The 16,026-nt window shown below is 42.9% G+C and overlaps 1 protein-coding gene across 1 annotated transcript in view; it reads right to left on the bottom strand.

Moving 5' to 3' along the window:
• Positions 1-15,459, bottom strand: part of NDFIP1 (Nedd4 family interacting protein 1) — a 50,751-nt gene extending 35,292 nt beyond the window's left edge. The window contains exon 1 of the mRNA XM_010388264.2: positions 15,172-15,459. Coding sequence (XP_010386566.1) covers positions 15,172-15,234 — 63 coding nt within the window. The 5' untranslated portion in view covers positions 15,235-15,459. The remainder of the gene's footprint in view (positions 1-15,171) is intronic.
• Positions 15,460-16,026: the final 567 nt, after the last annotated feature.

Genomic DNA, 16,026 nt, shown 5'->3' with positions numbered 1-16,026 from the left:
GAAATTACTGAAATGCCTATCTACAGTAGAACAGGTAACTAAATTGTGGTATTTTCACAAAATGAGACAGCAGTGTGCATGAATAAACTGTAACCCACACGGGTAAATTTTGCAAAATCATGTTGAGCAAAAGAAGCCAGACTCAAAACAGTATTTACTGTATGATCAGGTTCATATAAAGATTTTTTTAAAGAACAGGCAAACTAAACATACCAGTGAGTATGCCCTGGGAGGAGAGTGACTAGAAAGGCCCTGAAGGGACCTTTTGGAGTACTGGTAATTCTGTTTCTGGATTTAAATACTAGTTAGCTGTGCAAGTTCAGTTTGTAAAAATTCATTGAGCTGCACATTTATGATTGTACGTGTTTTTACACATAAATCATACTTCACTAACAATTCAGAAATGGGAGAAGAAAAACACTGTATGAGGAATAGTGATGATGCAGACTGTGAGCCCTCTGTGGACTGAGACCTTTGCATGGTTTATCACTGCATTCACCCCAGCACTTACCAGTGAGTGGCACAGCATGGATACATTAGTGAGTGTTGGCCAAAACAGGCATGGAGGTGGATTTCTAACAGAAACTTACCTGAAGAAAGAGCAGCTATTCTTTATACCATCTTAACTTACCAGTTCACATCTATGAAAAGTATTCATATTACTTTACAAATCTCCAAATAAATTCACAGGCTATGCATGTAGCCATACACAGATGACTGCTATACCTGTAGAGAGGACAGTGATGATGGTTTCAGGAATGGAGAGCGGCAGTTATGGTATCCCCATTACTACTTAGCACAAGGAGTGCATTTTAAACATGGAAGAATTGAGGAGAAACATGGCCTTATAAAGCAACTAAGGCAAAAGCAGCTCTCTCCTACTGACTGGTCTAAAAGAATACGTGTGAAACAAACAAACTTTCTTTCTTTTTTTTTTTTTTGAGACGGAGTCTCGCTCTGTCGCCCAGGCTGGAGTGCCGTGGCCGGATCTCAGCTCACTGCAAGCTCCGCCTCCTGGGTTTAGCCATTCTCCTGGCTCAGCCTCCCGAGTAGCTGGGAGTACAGGCGCCCGCCACGTCGCCCGGCTAGTTTTTTGTATTTTTTAGTAGAGACGGGGTTTCACCGTGTTAGCCAGGATGGTCTCGATCTCCTGACCTCGGGATCCGCCCGTCTCGGCCTCCCAAAGTGCTGGGATTACAGGCTTGAGCCACCGCGCCCGGCCGAAACAAACAAACTTTCAAAAAAGATTGCTATGATTTGGATGGTAGTCACTGATTTATTATTATTTTGCATGACGTACATATATACTCTGTATCCTTTCATATGCATCCATAATTTCACAATAAAAATGAAAAGAATAGTATGGCTCTATAGTTACCAATTTTAAAAAGAAGTAACAGAAAAGAAACACCAAGGAGAAACAGATATCTCCAACCTTTATCTCTTTAGCAGGGTTTAACATTTAGTATTCACTTAACATTTAATATGCACTTAGCAAGAAGTGCTCAGATGTTCAATTAAAGTTTATTTTATATATGAAGGAAAACTTATCTTGATCACAATGTAATTCCTACAATATTGTTTCTTCTAAAAATAACCAATTGGCATATCCCAAAAATGGAATATTCTACATTGAAAAGGCAGTGAAATCAAATGTAGACACTGAAAGACAGTGACAGAGCCATGCCTAGAACCCAGGCTTGCATGTTGACTGTAGCCTGCTCGGCTCTGATAGTGAGAAGTTCCAAAAGTTATGCTTGCTTATTAGCCTAGAGTAGAGCATACTCAGGCAGACATTATGGGTGGGAAAAGGTATTCTATTCAGGAGAGTCCACCTAGATTCAGGCCTGGACATGAGGTCCTCTCTTCCTGCAAGAACAATGAGAGCCAAAAAGTAGGTACATCGAGCATTTAATACCTTTCCTATTAAACTATCATCACAGAATGTTTCGTTCTACAAGTATTCAACTGCTAGGTTAATTTAACAACACTCATTAAATGTGTCAGGCCACAACTGATGTGGGGTCTGGGGACAGAACAGTGACTTGGCTGGTGTTTTTGGCCTCACTAAGTCTGCAAGTTTAGCAAATGAAACACAAAGAAGTAATTACAATTACTGTATAATGTCCAATTAAAGATTAGACACTTGCGTCTTATTCCTCCTGAAACCCTCTTAAATATAAATGTGAGTAAAATGTTGCTTGTTTAAAGGCAAAAAACTTACAAGCAACAGGAAAGGAAGCAGCAATTAATTTCTGAAAGCTAGAAGCAGGATGACAAGTGGTAACTGACTCAGCAAACCCAAGAAAGCTGAATCCTAAACCAGAAAGCCAAAAAACAACCGTTTTGTATCCCCCAAAAGCTCAAGAACTGGTGGCACCAGGTACTGGTAGAAGCAGAAGTGAAAACGAGATTTATAAACAGACGAGATTGGGCACGTTCAGGGTGGTATGGCTGTAGACAAGATTTATAAACATAAAGAAAGTTTGGGCCGGGTGCAGTGGCTCATGCCTATAATCCCAGCACTTTGGGAGGCCAAGGCAGGCAGATCGCCTGAGGTCAGGAGTTTGAGACCAGCCTGACCAACATAGTGAAACCCCGTCTCCACTAAAAATACAAGAATTAGCAGGGCATGACGGTGCATGCCTGTAATCCCAACTACTCAGGAGGCTGAGGCAGGAGAATTGCTTCAACCCGGGAGGAAGAGATTGCAGTGAGCTGAGATCGCACCACTGCACTCCAGCCTGGGCAACAGAGCGAGATTCTATCTCAAAAATAATAATAATTATTATTATTATTATTTGATAATAGCTAAATAAACACTGAATTCTATAGAGAAAGAACTGTGATGATTAAAGGGATCTGGGTTTTATCTGTAGTGCTTTCAATTTTTATAGGATTGTATTTCATAGTTAATCAAAATTTAACAATAAGTCTAAGATGAATTCGGTAATAGATAATGAGCGTTATACTATTCTTGCAACCTTCTCTAAGTTTAAAATTAATTCTAAAAATTTTCTTTAAAGGTACTTTAAAAAGAAAGCAAACGCCGGGCGCGGTGGCTCAAGCCTGTAATCCCAGCACTTTGGGAGGCCGAGACGGGCGGATCACGAGGTCAGGGGATCGAGACCATCCTGGCTAACATGGTGAAACCCCGTCTCTACTAAAAATACAAAAAACTAGCCGGGCGACCTGGCGGGCGCCTGTAGTCCCAGCTACTCGGGAGGCTGAGGCAGGAGAATGGCGGGAACCCGGGAGGCGGAGCTTGCAGTGAGCTGAGATCCGGCCACTGCACTCCAGCCTGGGCGGCAGAGCGAGACTCCGTCTCAAAAAAAAAAAAAAAAAAGAAAGCAAACATGATCATTAGAAAATTTGGAAAATTAAGAGAAATCAGTCCTACCATTTTTCATAAAATGTGTTGTTTAAAGGGAAAAAATAAGACAGTATGCATTTGTGAAAATTTATAGAACTTGATAGCACAAAGAAAGAATCTTAAGGCATGCAAATTTTAAAAATCCACTTAGGTGGCTGGAGGATGTATGCAAAATGTGACAAAACAAGATAACTGTATTATAAATGTTTGAAACAACCTCACTCAAGTGGGTGGAGGAACAGGTGCTGACCTAAGGAACATTCGGAAATAAGTAGTTTTTAAGACTAAAGGCAAAAGGAACTGTACATATGCTTTGTCCTGCAGTGGTTATAATACTATTTCCCACAGGGGTGTGGGTTAACAATTCTGATACAACTTACACATGTATATCAGAACTGAAGAATTATGTAAATGGATGGTGGAAGTGAGCCAGGTTTCTCAATGTTGGAGTGGGAGTTTATAGATAAGGGGAGGAGGCTACAGCGATCCATATGGTAATGAATTAGAGGTGGAGATACTAGCATGAACTTATGTTCAGCTTAATATGGATAGATGGTACACAGAGAAATAGTTACAGATGTGTGTATCCACAGATTAATATACAGACATATATATAGTTTCTTGCTCTGTCAGCTTAGAAGGCCTAAAAGCAATGACACCCTAGTAGCAAGGAGCACAGATCTTGGTTTGTAGTATTATTTTTAATAAAAGGAACCTCGGCTCCTTGGAAAAATGCCTGATTCTAGGATAGTGCAGGAAATATGTAAGATGAGCCTAGTGCCAAAATGTATGGAAGTGGTTAAAAAAAAAATCCACAATGATGGAGGTATGCAATTTAAGCAATAAAATAAAGCAGTTATTGGATTATAATTAGAAGAATAAAATATTTATGAGTCATCCAGATATAAACACTAAACAAATTATCAGAGAAGAGACAAATGTCCCATGCAGGAAAATTCCAAATAATTTATGTCAATGCTTTGCCCTCAGCGAGGTGTTACATAACTTCCCACTCCTTATGTGTGGACTATGTGTAGTGACTTCCTTCCCAAGAGTAAGTATGGAAAGAGGGGTAACAAGTATCTTTACAGAAGAGAAAACTGACAAACACTACCTCAGCCAGGTGATCAAGGTCAATCTCAACAATAAGTCATGCTGACAGTGTACATTCTTGATATGATGTGATGAGAACAGGACTTTACTTGTGGTCTGCCCCCAAATCCACAACCCCAGTCTAATCATGAGAAAAACATCAAACAAACCCCAATTGAGGAACATTATACAAAGACCTGACCAGTGCTCCTCAAAACTGCCACGCTCATCAAAAACAAGGAAAGTTTGAGAAACTCACAGCCAAGAGAAGCCTAAGGAGACAGGATGACTAAATGTAACGTTACCACATTATATCATCCTGGATCCTGGATGGGATCCTGGAACAGAAAAAGGACATTAGGTAAAAACTTAGAAAATCTGAATAAAGTACAGACTTTAGTTGATAACAATGTACTAATATTTGTTCAATAATTGTGAAAAATGTACCACACTGATACAAGATGCTAATAGGGAAAGGTGGGCATAGGGCATATAGAAACTCTCTACTCTCTTCTGTGTTTCCGAAAAATTCAAAATGTTTCAGCTGGGTGTGGTGGTGTATGCCTGTGGTCCCTGCTACTCCGGAGGCTGGGAGGGAAGGATCGCTTGAGGCAAGGAGCTTGAGGCCAGCCTGGGTAGCAACATAGCAGGAACCCATCTTAGGGGAAAAAAGTTCCAAAAAGTAAAGTCAAGGCCAATGTCAACAATGATAAGTCATGTTGACAGTGTGCATTCTTGATATGATGTGATGAGAGCAGCACTTGTGGTCTATTTGAAAGTACAGATTTATTTAAAAAACATTTAAAGCGAAGGAAAGGTTAAGAAGAAAGCCTGAAGATGCAGGGCTGCAGTGAGTTGAGATTGCGCCGCTGTACTCCAGCCTGGGTGACAGAGTGAGGCCCTGTCTCAAAAAAAAAAAAAAAGGCCTGTAGAATGCACACCAAATTTGAGGAGCAGTTACAGCTCTGGGAAGAGATAGGAAGGAAAGGGAAATCAAGTTTTTCTTTAGAAAGTTACTGTCTGAATCTAGCACATGAAGAATGTATTACTGTATAATACAAAATGTTTAATTTTAAATACCACATTTAAGCATTGAATGATAAAGAAAACGAAATCATTATTAAACAGGCACCACTCCCTAAGCCCTTATATCTCTATTCATAAACTGTCCAGTCTGCAGACAGACCTCCAACTTGTATTCAAGCCTCTGATTACAGTAACTACTAATTGATATTGCTGAGATAAACTAATTTAAAAGACAAAAACAGAAAAACTGTCAAAGATTATGCTAAATTGCTCAGGGATAAGAAATATATTATACATATGGGCCGGGCACGGTGGCTCATGCCTACAATCCCAGCATTTTGGGAGGCAGAGATAGGCAGATCACTTAAAGCCAAGAGTTCGAGACCAGCCTGGACAACATGGTGAAATCCCGTCTCTACTAAAAATACAAAAATTAGCCAGGTGTGGTGGAATACGCCTGTAATACCAGCTATTCGGGAAGCTGAGGTACAAGAACCTCTTGAACCCGGGAAGCGGAGTTTGCATTGAGCCGAGATCTCACCACTGCACTACAGCCTAGGTGACAGAGCCAGACCTGTCTCAGAAAAAAAAAAAAGAAGAGGAGACAAAAAAAGAAAAGAAAAGAAAAATACATATGAAGGTAGGCTGGGCATGGTGGCTCACACCTGTAATCCCAGCACTTTGGGAGGCCGAGGGGGGCAGATTATTTGAGATCAGGAGTTCAAGACTAGACTGGCCAACACGGTGAAACCCCGTGCCTACTAAAAAAACAAAAATTAGCCGGGCATGGTGGCAGGTGCCTGTAGTCCCAGCTAATTAGGAGGCTGAGGCAGGAGAATTGCTTCAACCTGGAAGGCAGAGGTTGCAGTGTGCTGAGACTGCACCACTGCACTCCAGCCTGGGCAACAGAGGAAGACTCTGCCTCAAAAAAAAAAAGAAGAGAAAGAAAGAAAGAAAAGAAATATACATATAAAGGGAACTGCATTAATCAATAAGAAAATATTTCACTAGGAATGTTCTTAAACTTCATCAGTGCTAGTATTTAGGACATTTAATATAAATTATGTTATTCAGAAAAATAATGAGTAAGCCTTATTGTAAGAGCAGGATGTGCTAAGTGTTATCAGGTTATACTTGCTTTACTACCATACTTGATCAAGTTAACAAGACATATCACACAGTCATCCGTCAGTATTTGCTGGGAACTGTTTCCAGGACTCCCCACAGATACCAAAATCTGAGGATGCACAAGCCTCTGACATAAAATGGTATAGTATTTACATATAACCTACCTCATGTACTGTAAATCATCTTATAACACTTAATACAATGTAAATACTATGTAAAATAGCTGTTATAGTGTATATTTTACTTGTATTATTATTTATTATTGTACTGTTATTTTCCTCATTTTTAATCCACAGTTGGTTGAATCTGCAAATGTGCAACCTGTGGATACCCAGAGCCTACTCTGACTCATACCCCTACCTAGTCAACCACTAGAAGCAATTACCACTGGAAAGTATGTCAAACCCAAAAAATTTCATACATGATATTTGCCAGTTGCCTAGCTTATTGGCAACAATGACTTGAGAAAAAGATAAACCATCAAGCCAATTTTCAGTACGAATGGAACAGAAGTATTAAAGTTGCTTTATCTAAATTGTCCATTATTATAAGAATATAGGTTGGGGGCAGTGGCTCACACATGTAATCCCAGCACTTTGGGAGACCGAGGCAGGCTGATCACTTGAGGTCAGGAGTTCAAGACCAGCCTGGCCAACATGGTGAAACCCCCATCTTTACTAAAAATACAAAAAATCAGCTGGGCATGGTGGTGGGCACCTGTAATCCGAGCTACTCAGGAGGCTGAGGCAGGAGAATCGCTTGAACCTGGGAGGCAGAGGTTGCAGTGAGCCAAGATCGTGCCACTGCCCTCCAGCCTGGGCAAGAAGAGCGAAACTCTGTCTTTTTTTTTTTTTTTTGAGGCGGAGTCTCGCTCTGTCGCCCCGACTGGAGTGCAGTGGCCGGATCTCTCAGCTCACTGCAAGCTCCGCCTCCCGGGTTTACGCCATTCTCCTGCCTCAGCCTCCCGAGTAGCTGGGACTATAGGCGCCCGCCACCGCGCCCGGCTAGTTTTTTGTATTTTTTAGTAGAGACGGGGTTTCACCATGTTAGCCAGGATGGTCTCGATCTCCTGACCTCGTGATCCGCCCGTCTCGGCCTCCCAAAGTGCTGGGATTACAGGCTTGAGCCACCGCGCCCGGCCGAAACTCTGTCTTTAAAAAAAAAAAAAAAGAGCCGGGCACGGTGGCTCAAGCCTGTAATCCCAGCACTTTGGGAGGCCAAGATGGGCGGATCACGAGGTCAGGAGATCGAGACCATCCTGGCTAACACGGTGAAACCCCGTCTCTACTAAAAAAATACAAAAAAAAAAAAAACAAAAAACTAGCCGGGCGATGTGGCGGGCGCCTGTAGTCCCAGTTACTCGGGAGGCTGAGGCAGGAGAATAGCGTAAACCCGGAGGCGGAGCTTGCAGTGAGCCGAGATCGCGCCACTATACTCCAGCCTGGGCGACAGAGCGAGACTCCGTCTCAAAAAAAAAAAAAAAAAAAGAAAAGAAAAAAGAATATAATTCTTCTAAGCTGTTGTACTTGTTCAAAGATAAAATAAGAACATTTTAAGAAACCAAAATAATTATTTTAAAGCCCTAAAAACAAATAAATCTGAGGATGTCACTTGAATTTCTTCGAGCCTTTTTTCTTTCTTAATAAAAACAGTAAGTTACTCTCATGGTAGGGTTTACTTTATACTCTAGCATAAAATAATGAAATATAATTGATGTATAGGATAAAACAATTTGAAGTTATGTGCAGTCAAACTACTGATGGCATCAGCTTAGAGCAAAATTCCCTAGAGCAGTTCAACTGGGCCTTGGTTTCTGCTCAAACCAGGAAGCGCTGCCCTGTTTTCAGGACACAGTAAGACTAAGCCAAACAAATCTTGCCTAACAAGTGGTCACCCATGGGATCAGGTAAGAAAACAAGGATAGATTAACAGGAATCTGTCACTGCTACAAAGAAAAAGCATGAGGCTTGGTAAGAGTGAGACCAATCAATACAAACGACAGTTAGTTATGGATCCACAGCCCGACACTGACAAATCCTGTTTCCATACTCCTCAAAGATTACAAGAGAGCTTTCATGATATATTCCTCAAGTGATATCTTCTTGAAATATCATACCATTTGTTTTCTTTTAGAGTTACACATATAAACATTTATCAATATATGATTTCTAGGATTCGTTTCAAAATAATGTGGTGAGTATAAATGAAATAATATTGGCCATTCATTCACAACTGCTGAAGCTAGGTGATGGTGCAGAACCTTTCTTATACTATTCTATTATTGTATGTGTTTGAAATTTCCATAGTAAAAGTTGAAAATGTAAACATCATGAAGATACTCCTATAACTCAACAATGAAACAAAAAACTCAATTCGAAAATAAGCAAAGAACTTGAATACTCATTTCCTCTAAAGAAAATATCAACGGCCGGCCGGGCGCGGTAGCTCAAGCCTGTAATCCCAGCACTTTGGGAGGCCGAGACGGGCGGATCACGAGGTCAGGAGATCGAGACCATCCTGGCTAACATGGTGAAACCCCTCTCTACTAAAAAACACAAAAAACTAGCCGGGCGAGGTGGCGGTGCCTGTAGTCCCAGCTACTCGGGAGGCTGAGGCAGGAGAATGGCATAAACCCGGGAGGCAGAGCTTGCAGTGAGCTGAGATCCGGCCACTGCACTCCAGCCTGGGCGACAGAGCGAGACTCTGTCTCAAAAAAAAAAAAAAGATAATATCAATGGCCAATAAGCACATGAAAAGATGCTCAATATCACTAATTATTAGGGAAATAGGGATTAATACTGCAATGAGATACCACTTCACACCCATTAGATGGCTACTATCAAAAAAACAAAAACAAGAGAACAAGTATGTTGAGGATATGAAGAAATTGGAATCCTTATACATTGCTGGTGGGAATATAAAATGGTGAAGCTGCTATGGAAAACAGTATGGGAGATCCTCGAAAACTTAAAAATAGAATTGCTGTATAACCCAGCAATTCCATTTCTGGGTATATCCAAAAGAACTGAAAGCAGGGACTTGAAAGATATTTGTAGACTCATGTTTTTTTATAGCAGCATTACTCACAATGACCAAAAGGTAGAAGCAAACCAAGCATCCATAAACAAATGAATGCATAAACAAAATGTGGTACATACATAAAATGGACTATTACTCAGCCTTAAAGAGGCAGGAAATTCTGACACATGCTACAACATGGATGAACTCTGAAGATATTATGCTAAGTGATATATGCCAGTCACAAAAGGACAAATGCTATCTAATTCCACTTATGAGAAGTACCTAGAATAGTCAAATTCACAGAAAGTAGAATGGCAGTTTCCAGGGGCTGGAGGAGGGGGGAAAGGAGAGTTATTGTTTAATGAATATGGAGTTTCAGTTTTGCAAGGTGAAAAAGTTCTGGAGATGGACTGGTTCCACAACAATGTGAATGTACTTAATGCCACTAAACTATATATTTAAAAACGGTTAACATGGTAAATTTTATATGGATTTTACCACAATTAAAAGTTTTCAAAGGAATAATTTATCCGTCTTCCTAATATTTTTATAAATTTTCTCTGATCACTGACCATGTAGGCCACAAATACAGCATATAACTTAAGAAACTTTGGCCGGGCGCGGTGGCTCAAGCCTGTAATCCCAGCACTTTGGGAGGCCGAGACAGGCGGATCACGAGGTCAGACCATCCTGACGATCAGAGGTCGAGACCATCCTGGCTAATACAGTGAAACCCCGTCTCTACTAAAAAATACAAAAAACTAGCTGGGCGAGGTGGCAGGCGCCTGTAGTCCCAGCTACTCGGGAGGCTGAGGCAGGAGAATGGCGTAAACCCCAGCGGGGCGGAGCTTGCAGTGAGCTGAGATCTGGTCACTGCACTCCAGCCTGGGCGACAGAGCAAGACTCCGTCTCAAAAAAAAAAAAGAAACTTTGACATAACCTAAGAGGCATTCTGCGATATAATTATAACTTCTTTTGGAACTGAAAAACAAGCAAAAAACCCACATAAGCACTATTCGTTCCTTCCTCCAGGATCTAATAATTTAACATGAATATGGTTTGACCTATCAGAGATGAAATTCTTACGCTCATCAAAATACTCCTCCATAATCCTGAGAGAATTTATCCAAAACTATACCATTCCAAAAGCTGCTCTATAATGTCATCAAACTATAATACAGAGTATTGGTGATGCTTACAAATGGGCAACTTCTTTAGCAGGTAATGAGGCAAGTCCAGAACTAAGCATTCTGTAATCTGTTTGAACCTACAAGGCAGTGTCATCATCACCCACTTACACTGAATTGAAATCCAAGTATCCCAAAATACTTGGAATGAACTGGCAAAATTCACGCACAGATCTACTGCAGAAGATCTGCGTTCATCTACGGATGAACGGGAGTTAACGTCCTCAGAGAGAGAGACACGCAACAGGTATCTCAGCACTCAGTATGGGCCTACTTAGGTCTTTCTAAAATAGTGCTTCCATACTGTCTGAGACACAGTCTCAGTTTTAAATGAAAAAAAAAAAAAAAAACAAAAAACACACAAAATAATGCCACAGGGAACCTATAAACCTACCCTCTTTTTTTGGGGGGGGGGGGGTGCAGTGGGCAGAGTCTCAGGTGGGCAGAGTCTCGCTCTGTCGCCTAGCCTGGAGTGCAGCGGTGCAATTTTGGCTCACTGCAACCTTTGCCTCCCAGGTTTCTCCTGCCTCAGCCTCCTAAATAGCTGGGACTACAAGCACCCGCCACCACACCCAGCTAATTTTTTGTATTTTTAGTAGAGACAGGGTTTCACCATGTTAACCAGGATGGTCTTGATCTCCTGACCTCATGATCCACCCACCTTGGTGCCTTTGTTTTTTTTAAGACAGAGTCTTGCTCACCCAAGCTGGAGTATAGTGGCGCGATCCCGACTCACTGCATCCTCTGCCTCCTGAGTTCAAGTGATTTTCCTGCCTCAGCCTCCTAAGAAGCTAGGACTACCGGTGCATGCCACCACTCCCAGGTAATTTTTGTATTTTTAATAGAGATAGGGTTTTACCATGTTGGCCACGATGGTCTCAATCTCTTGACCTCATGATCTTCGTGATCTGCCCACCTCAGCCTCCCAAAAAGTGCTGGGATTACAAGCATGACCCACCTTGCCTGGATGTTTTTCGTTTTGTTTTGTTTTGCTTTGTTGAGACAAAGTCTCACTGTGTTGCCCAGGCTGGAGTGCAGTGCACAATCTCGGCTCACTGCAACCTTTGCCTCCCAGGTTCAAGCAATTCTCCTGCCTCAGCCTCCCAAGTAGCTGGGATTACAGGCGAGTGCCACCACACCTGGCTAGTTATTATATTTTTTAGTAGAGACAGGGTTTTGCCATGTTGGCCAGGCTGGTCTCGAACTCCTGACTTCAAGTGATCTGCCCGCTTTAGCCTCCCAAAGTGCTGTGACTGCAGGTGTGAGCCACCGCACCTGGCTGAGCCTAGCCTTTCTGCATAGTCTGCACTACTATGCTAAATTCAAGTTGTCCACATATTACGCTACCAATAAAAAGACTATAAAGACAAAACTGTGTTTGCATTTATGAATCATACAGTTTTCCATTACATTTACTTGGTGAGAAAACTAGCTCAATTTGATTAACCAGATCAAACTAGAAGTCAGAACAGCCTTGTGTGACAACCAGAGTATCATGCTCCTATCAAGTTGCCTGGACAATTCACCATCATTCTATAATTCAAAAGCCTTTTAAATATGTATATTCTCTGACCAGGCATTTCCATGTCTAGTAATTTATGCTAAGGAAACGGCTGAAGATGTATGTAAAATAAATTTCAGTCAATGAAAAAAACTATAAACATTCTTAGTGATCAAAGATAGGCAATTAGTTAAATTACGATTCATCCATACAATTACATACCATGCAGACATTAAAAATATTTTATATAGAAAATGTTGGCCGGGCGCGGTGGCTCAAGCCTGTAATCCCAGCACTTTGGGAGGCCGAGGCGGGTGGATCACGAGGTCAGGAGATCGAGACCATCCTGGCTAACATGGTGAAACCCCGTCTCTACTAAAAAAATACAAAAAACTAGCCAGGCGAGGTGGCGGGCACCTGTAGTCCCAGCTGCTCTGGAGGCTGAGGCAGGAGAATGGCGTAAACCCGGGAGGCGGAGCTTGCAGTGAGCTGAGATCCGGCCACTGCACTCCAGCCTGGGCGACAGAGCCAGACTCCGTCTCAAAAAAAAAAAAAAAAAAAAAAAAAAAGAAAATGTTAATAACATTGTGTGAAGAACATTACAAAATAGAAATATGAACCCATTTCATTATTTATCTAGTATGCCTTTGTAGATACATGTGCATGATACACATATGCAAATGTATGAATGCACATGTCTGAGAACAAGATACACATGGACACGTGCAAAAGTATGTGCAAGTATGATCAGGGGCTCATAAAACTGCACACGAATGTACAAAGATATGTCTGTACATGTATATATGGGTACATAAGAGAATACATATGCATATGCATATATCTGCTAATGCATACACCTATATTTGGACTGTGAGCCTGTGTTTTAAGTAGGTGAGCGTGTGTATATCCTTGTAATCACTACTTAGCAGCTTGTGACCTTGAGGCAAGTTACTGAGCCACTTTTAGTCTCTGACAATGAGAACAAACCCTGGTTCGTAAGAGTTTGGTATGGATTAAATTTAAAAAAAAAATGGACGTAAATTACTTAGTACTGTGATTGTTGCATAAAAAAAATCAATATTAGCCTTCCTGCATTCCTTATCTGTACACACATACACTGATCTATAACATCGCTATAAACCTACAAGAATGCACATTAAAATATTACCTTCGGTTATCTAGTTGGTTTTTGTTCAGGGAGGGTATTGCAGTTTTTTGGGCTTTCATCTTCTACAATGTTTCTAGAAAGATTTTTGTTTCGGTTTTTTTGATACTTCAATTCTGCATAATTGAAAAATATTAAACGCCACACTAAGGAATACATGATTTTGATACTCCAGCAAATTTTTTGTATTCTAGCAGTATATCGGCATTACCTAATAGCTCAAGAAGATGGCAGTACAAAGAAAAACCACAGTTGTTCTGCTTGTTCGCCTTATCCAAGTCAGGATGAAAAAGATGAAATCAGATGACAGTATACAGTATGGGTGATTTGCAAACACTGTTTAAAAGTCACTTTGCAAAGATGTCACAGTTAAGTGACATCTGTCATTCCCATTTTATTAAAGCAGTAAGGAACCCACAGGCTGCCCAAGGTCATACAAAAAAAGCATGTGCTAGATCCATGTGCTCTGAAAAGATCTAAGGATTAACTGCATTGCCACAATTTGGGCCGTGTTTATAAAACCAAGAAGCGAAATTCTTAACTAGTCATTTTAGGAGTCCAATCCTGAGTGGGGGCGGACTGCAACACATGGCTGATGATAGCAAAACAAACCAGCAACCAGCCGCACCAGGGTTAATCTACGTTTTCATCGTACTGGCTTTCCTTATTTCTAAAATGTAAAATTGTAGATCGTCTAAGATAGGACATTTTATTTGATAAAAGCAGGATTGACATCTGTATGCACCGAAACCATGTGAAACATGACAAACACAAGCCGTTATTTGCGGTTCCAGTCAACATCAGTTTACCACCTGGCTCAATTCCCACAATTACGATATGATAGATTAACACTTCTAAAAATCCTGCAGAAGGTCTCTAAATTTCCTGGGGGAACTTAGCTGGAGTGAAACAAGCAGCTCTTTTCCCTGGGGCCTCAATTTATAAATCAGACCCGAGAAAATGATCCAATCATTCCCTATACATTTCCTCCCCAGCTATGCCATCAAATCTCTTCAAACGTCACTTCCAAGCATTTAAAATACACCCGGCACACGCCCTGCAGACTTCATCGTAGCTCTCCCTTTTGGGGCATCACCACAGCCAAACATCGCCTCTTCCAAATCTACTGCAAACTGCGGGTTTGTCTCTTGCTTCATTTTTTACTTTTGTCTTAAAACGGAGGCGAGGGGAATGGGTTTCGACAAAATAGGCTCTGAAACCCTGAGCAATAGCATCTTGCTGTGGGGAGCTATCGGCAGCAGCAGAGATTTTAATCTTTTCTCACCACCCAGTTTCCGTTTCTTGCTTTTTTCTTTCTTTCTTTTCCAATGACATCAAACCAAAGGTGGAAAAATGAAAAACGAATGCCTCAGACCGATGCCGCCTGTGGCTCTCGGGTTCTGACTCAGGGACCCGCCCGCCCTGGGAAATGCGGGAAACGAGGCCCGGAGGAGGGCTTTCCACCGCCGGAGTCCCACCCGGGGTCGCAGAGGGGCAGGCCGGGCCCGCGGCAGCCTCGAATCCGAGCCGGGGGCCCGCCCCGCCCCTCCAGGCCCAGCGCGGCCTGCCAAGCCGCGGCGTCGAGTTGGCCGCGGGGCGGCCAGAGAGGCCTGAGACGGTCAGCGGGCAGGGCAGAGCCGGGGGCCGGAGTCCGGGGCGGGACTCGGGCGCCGCTTACCTGCTGGTACCGGCTGCCACAGGCCGGCTCGACCGCCGCCAGGGCCGCCAACGCCAACGCCATGGCGCAGCCGGCAGCAGGGAAGGAGAGCGAGCGAGCAAGCTAGCTGAATGGGCGCGGCCGCTGCGGCCTGGGAGCGCTGGGAGGCCGAGGGGGACGCTCCTTGGGTGGGTCTCGATGGCCGCCGCTGCTCCCGAGCGAGACGCTCCTCTCAGGCTGTAAGCGCCGCCGCCTCCGAGGCTCCGACGCGGTCCCTGGGGAAGAGGCGGGGACTACGACGGCGACGCTACGCCGCCGCCCCGCCCCCGACTCGCACCGCCCTGCTCGGCCCCGCCGGGCCTACCCTAGCCCTGAGCCATCACCCCGAGGTGCCCCGGCCCGGGTGTAGTTGCTCCGACGACCTGAGCCTCCGAGGCTCAAGTGTTGTATTCGATTCCACTAAAAACGAATTACTAGCAGGCCAGCCCAAAGAAAGGGCGATGCTGCTGATAAGCACCTCGAGCCAAGCACTGAGCTTCACCTACGTGCCCTCATCCAGCCTTCCCCACAACCACCCTGACACAGGAACCACAGCACAATTCTCCAGGTAGTTGGCAACCAGAGAGGTCGACAATCTTCACAGCAGCGACCTGATCCCTGGTGTCTGGCAGCAGAATCGTGGTTCTTATTCACTCCCTTCTTTTATCTGCCATACTCATAAACCAGGAGTCAGCCAGCGACAGGGAGGGGGCCAAATCTGGTCTGTCACCGTGACTGTGAAAAGTACGTGAAATTCAAGTTTCAGTGTCCATAAATAAAGTTTTATTGGAACACAGCAGCACCCTTTTGTTTATTATGGCCTGCAAACCCTAGAAT

The sequence above is a fragment of the Rhinopithecus roxellana genome, chromosome 3 (genome assembly GCF_007565055.1).
Source record: "Rhinopithecus roxellana isolate Shanxi Qingling chromosome 3, ASM756505v1, whole genome shotgun sequence".
Taxonomy (NCBI): domain Eukaryota; kingdom Metazoa; phylum Chordata; class Mammalia; order Primates; family Cercopithecidae; genus Rhinopithecus; species Rhinopithecus roxellana.
This window is presented reverse-complemented; position numbering and strand designations above follow the sequence as displayed.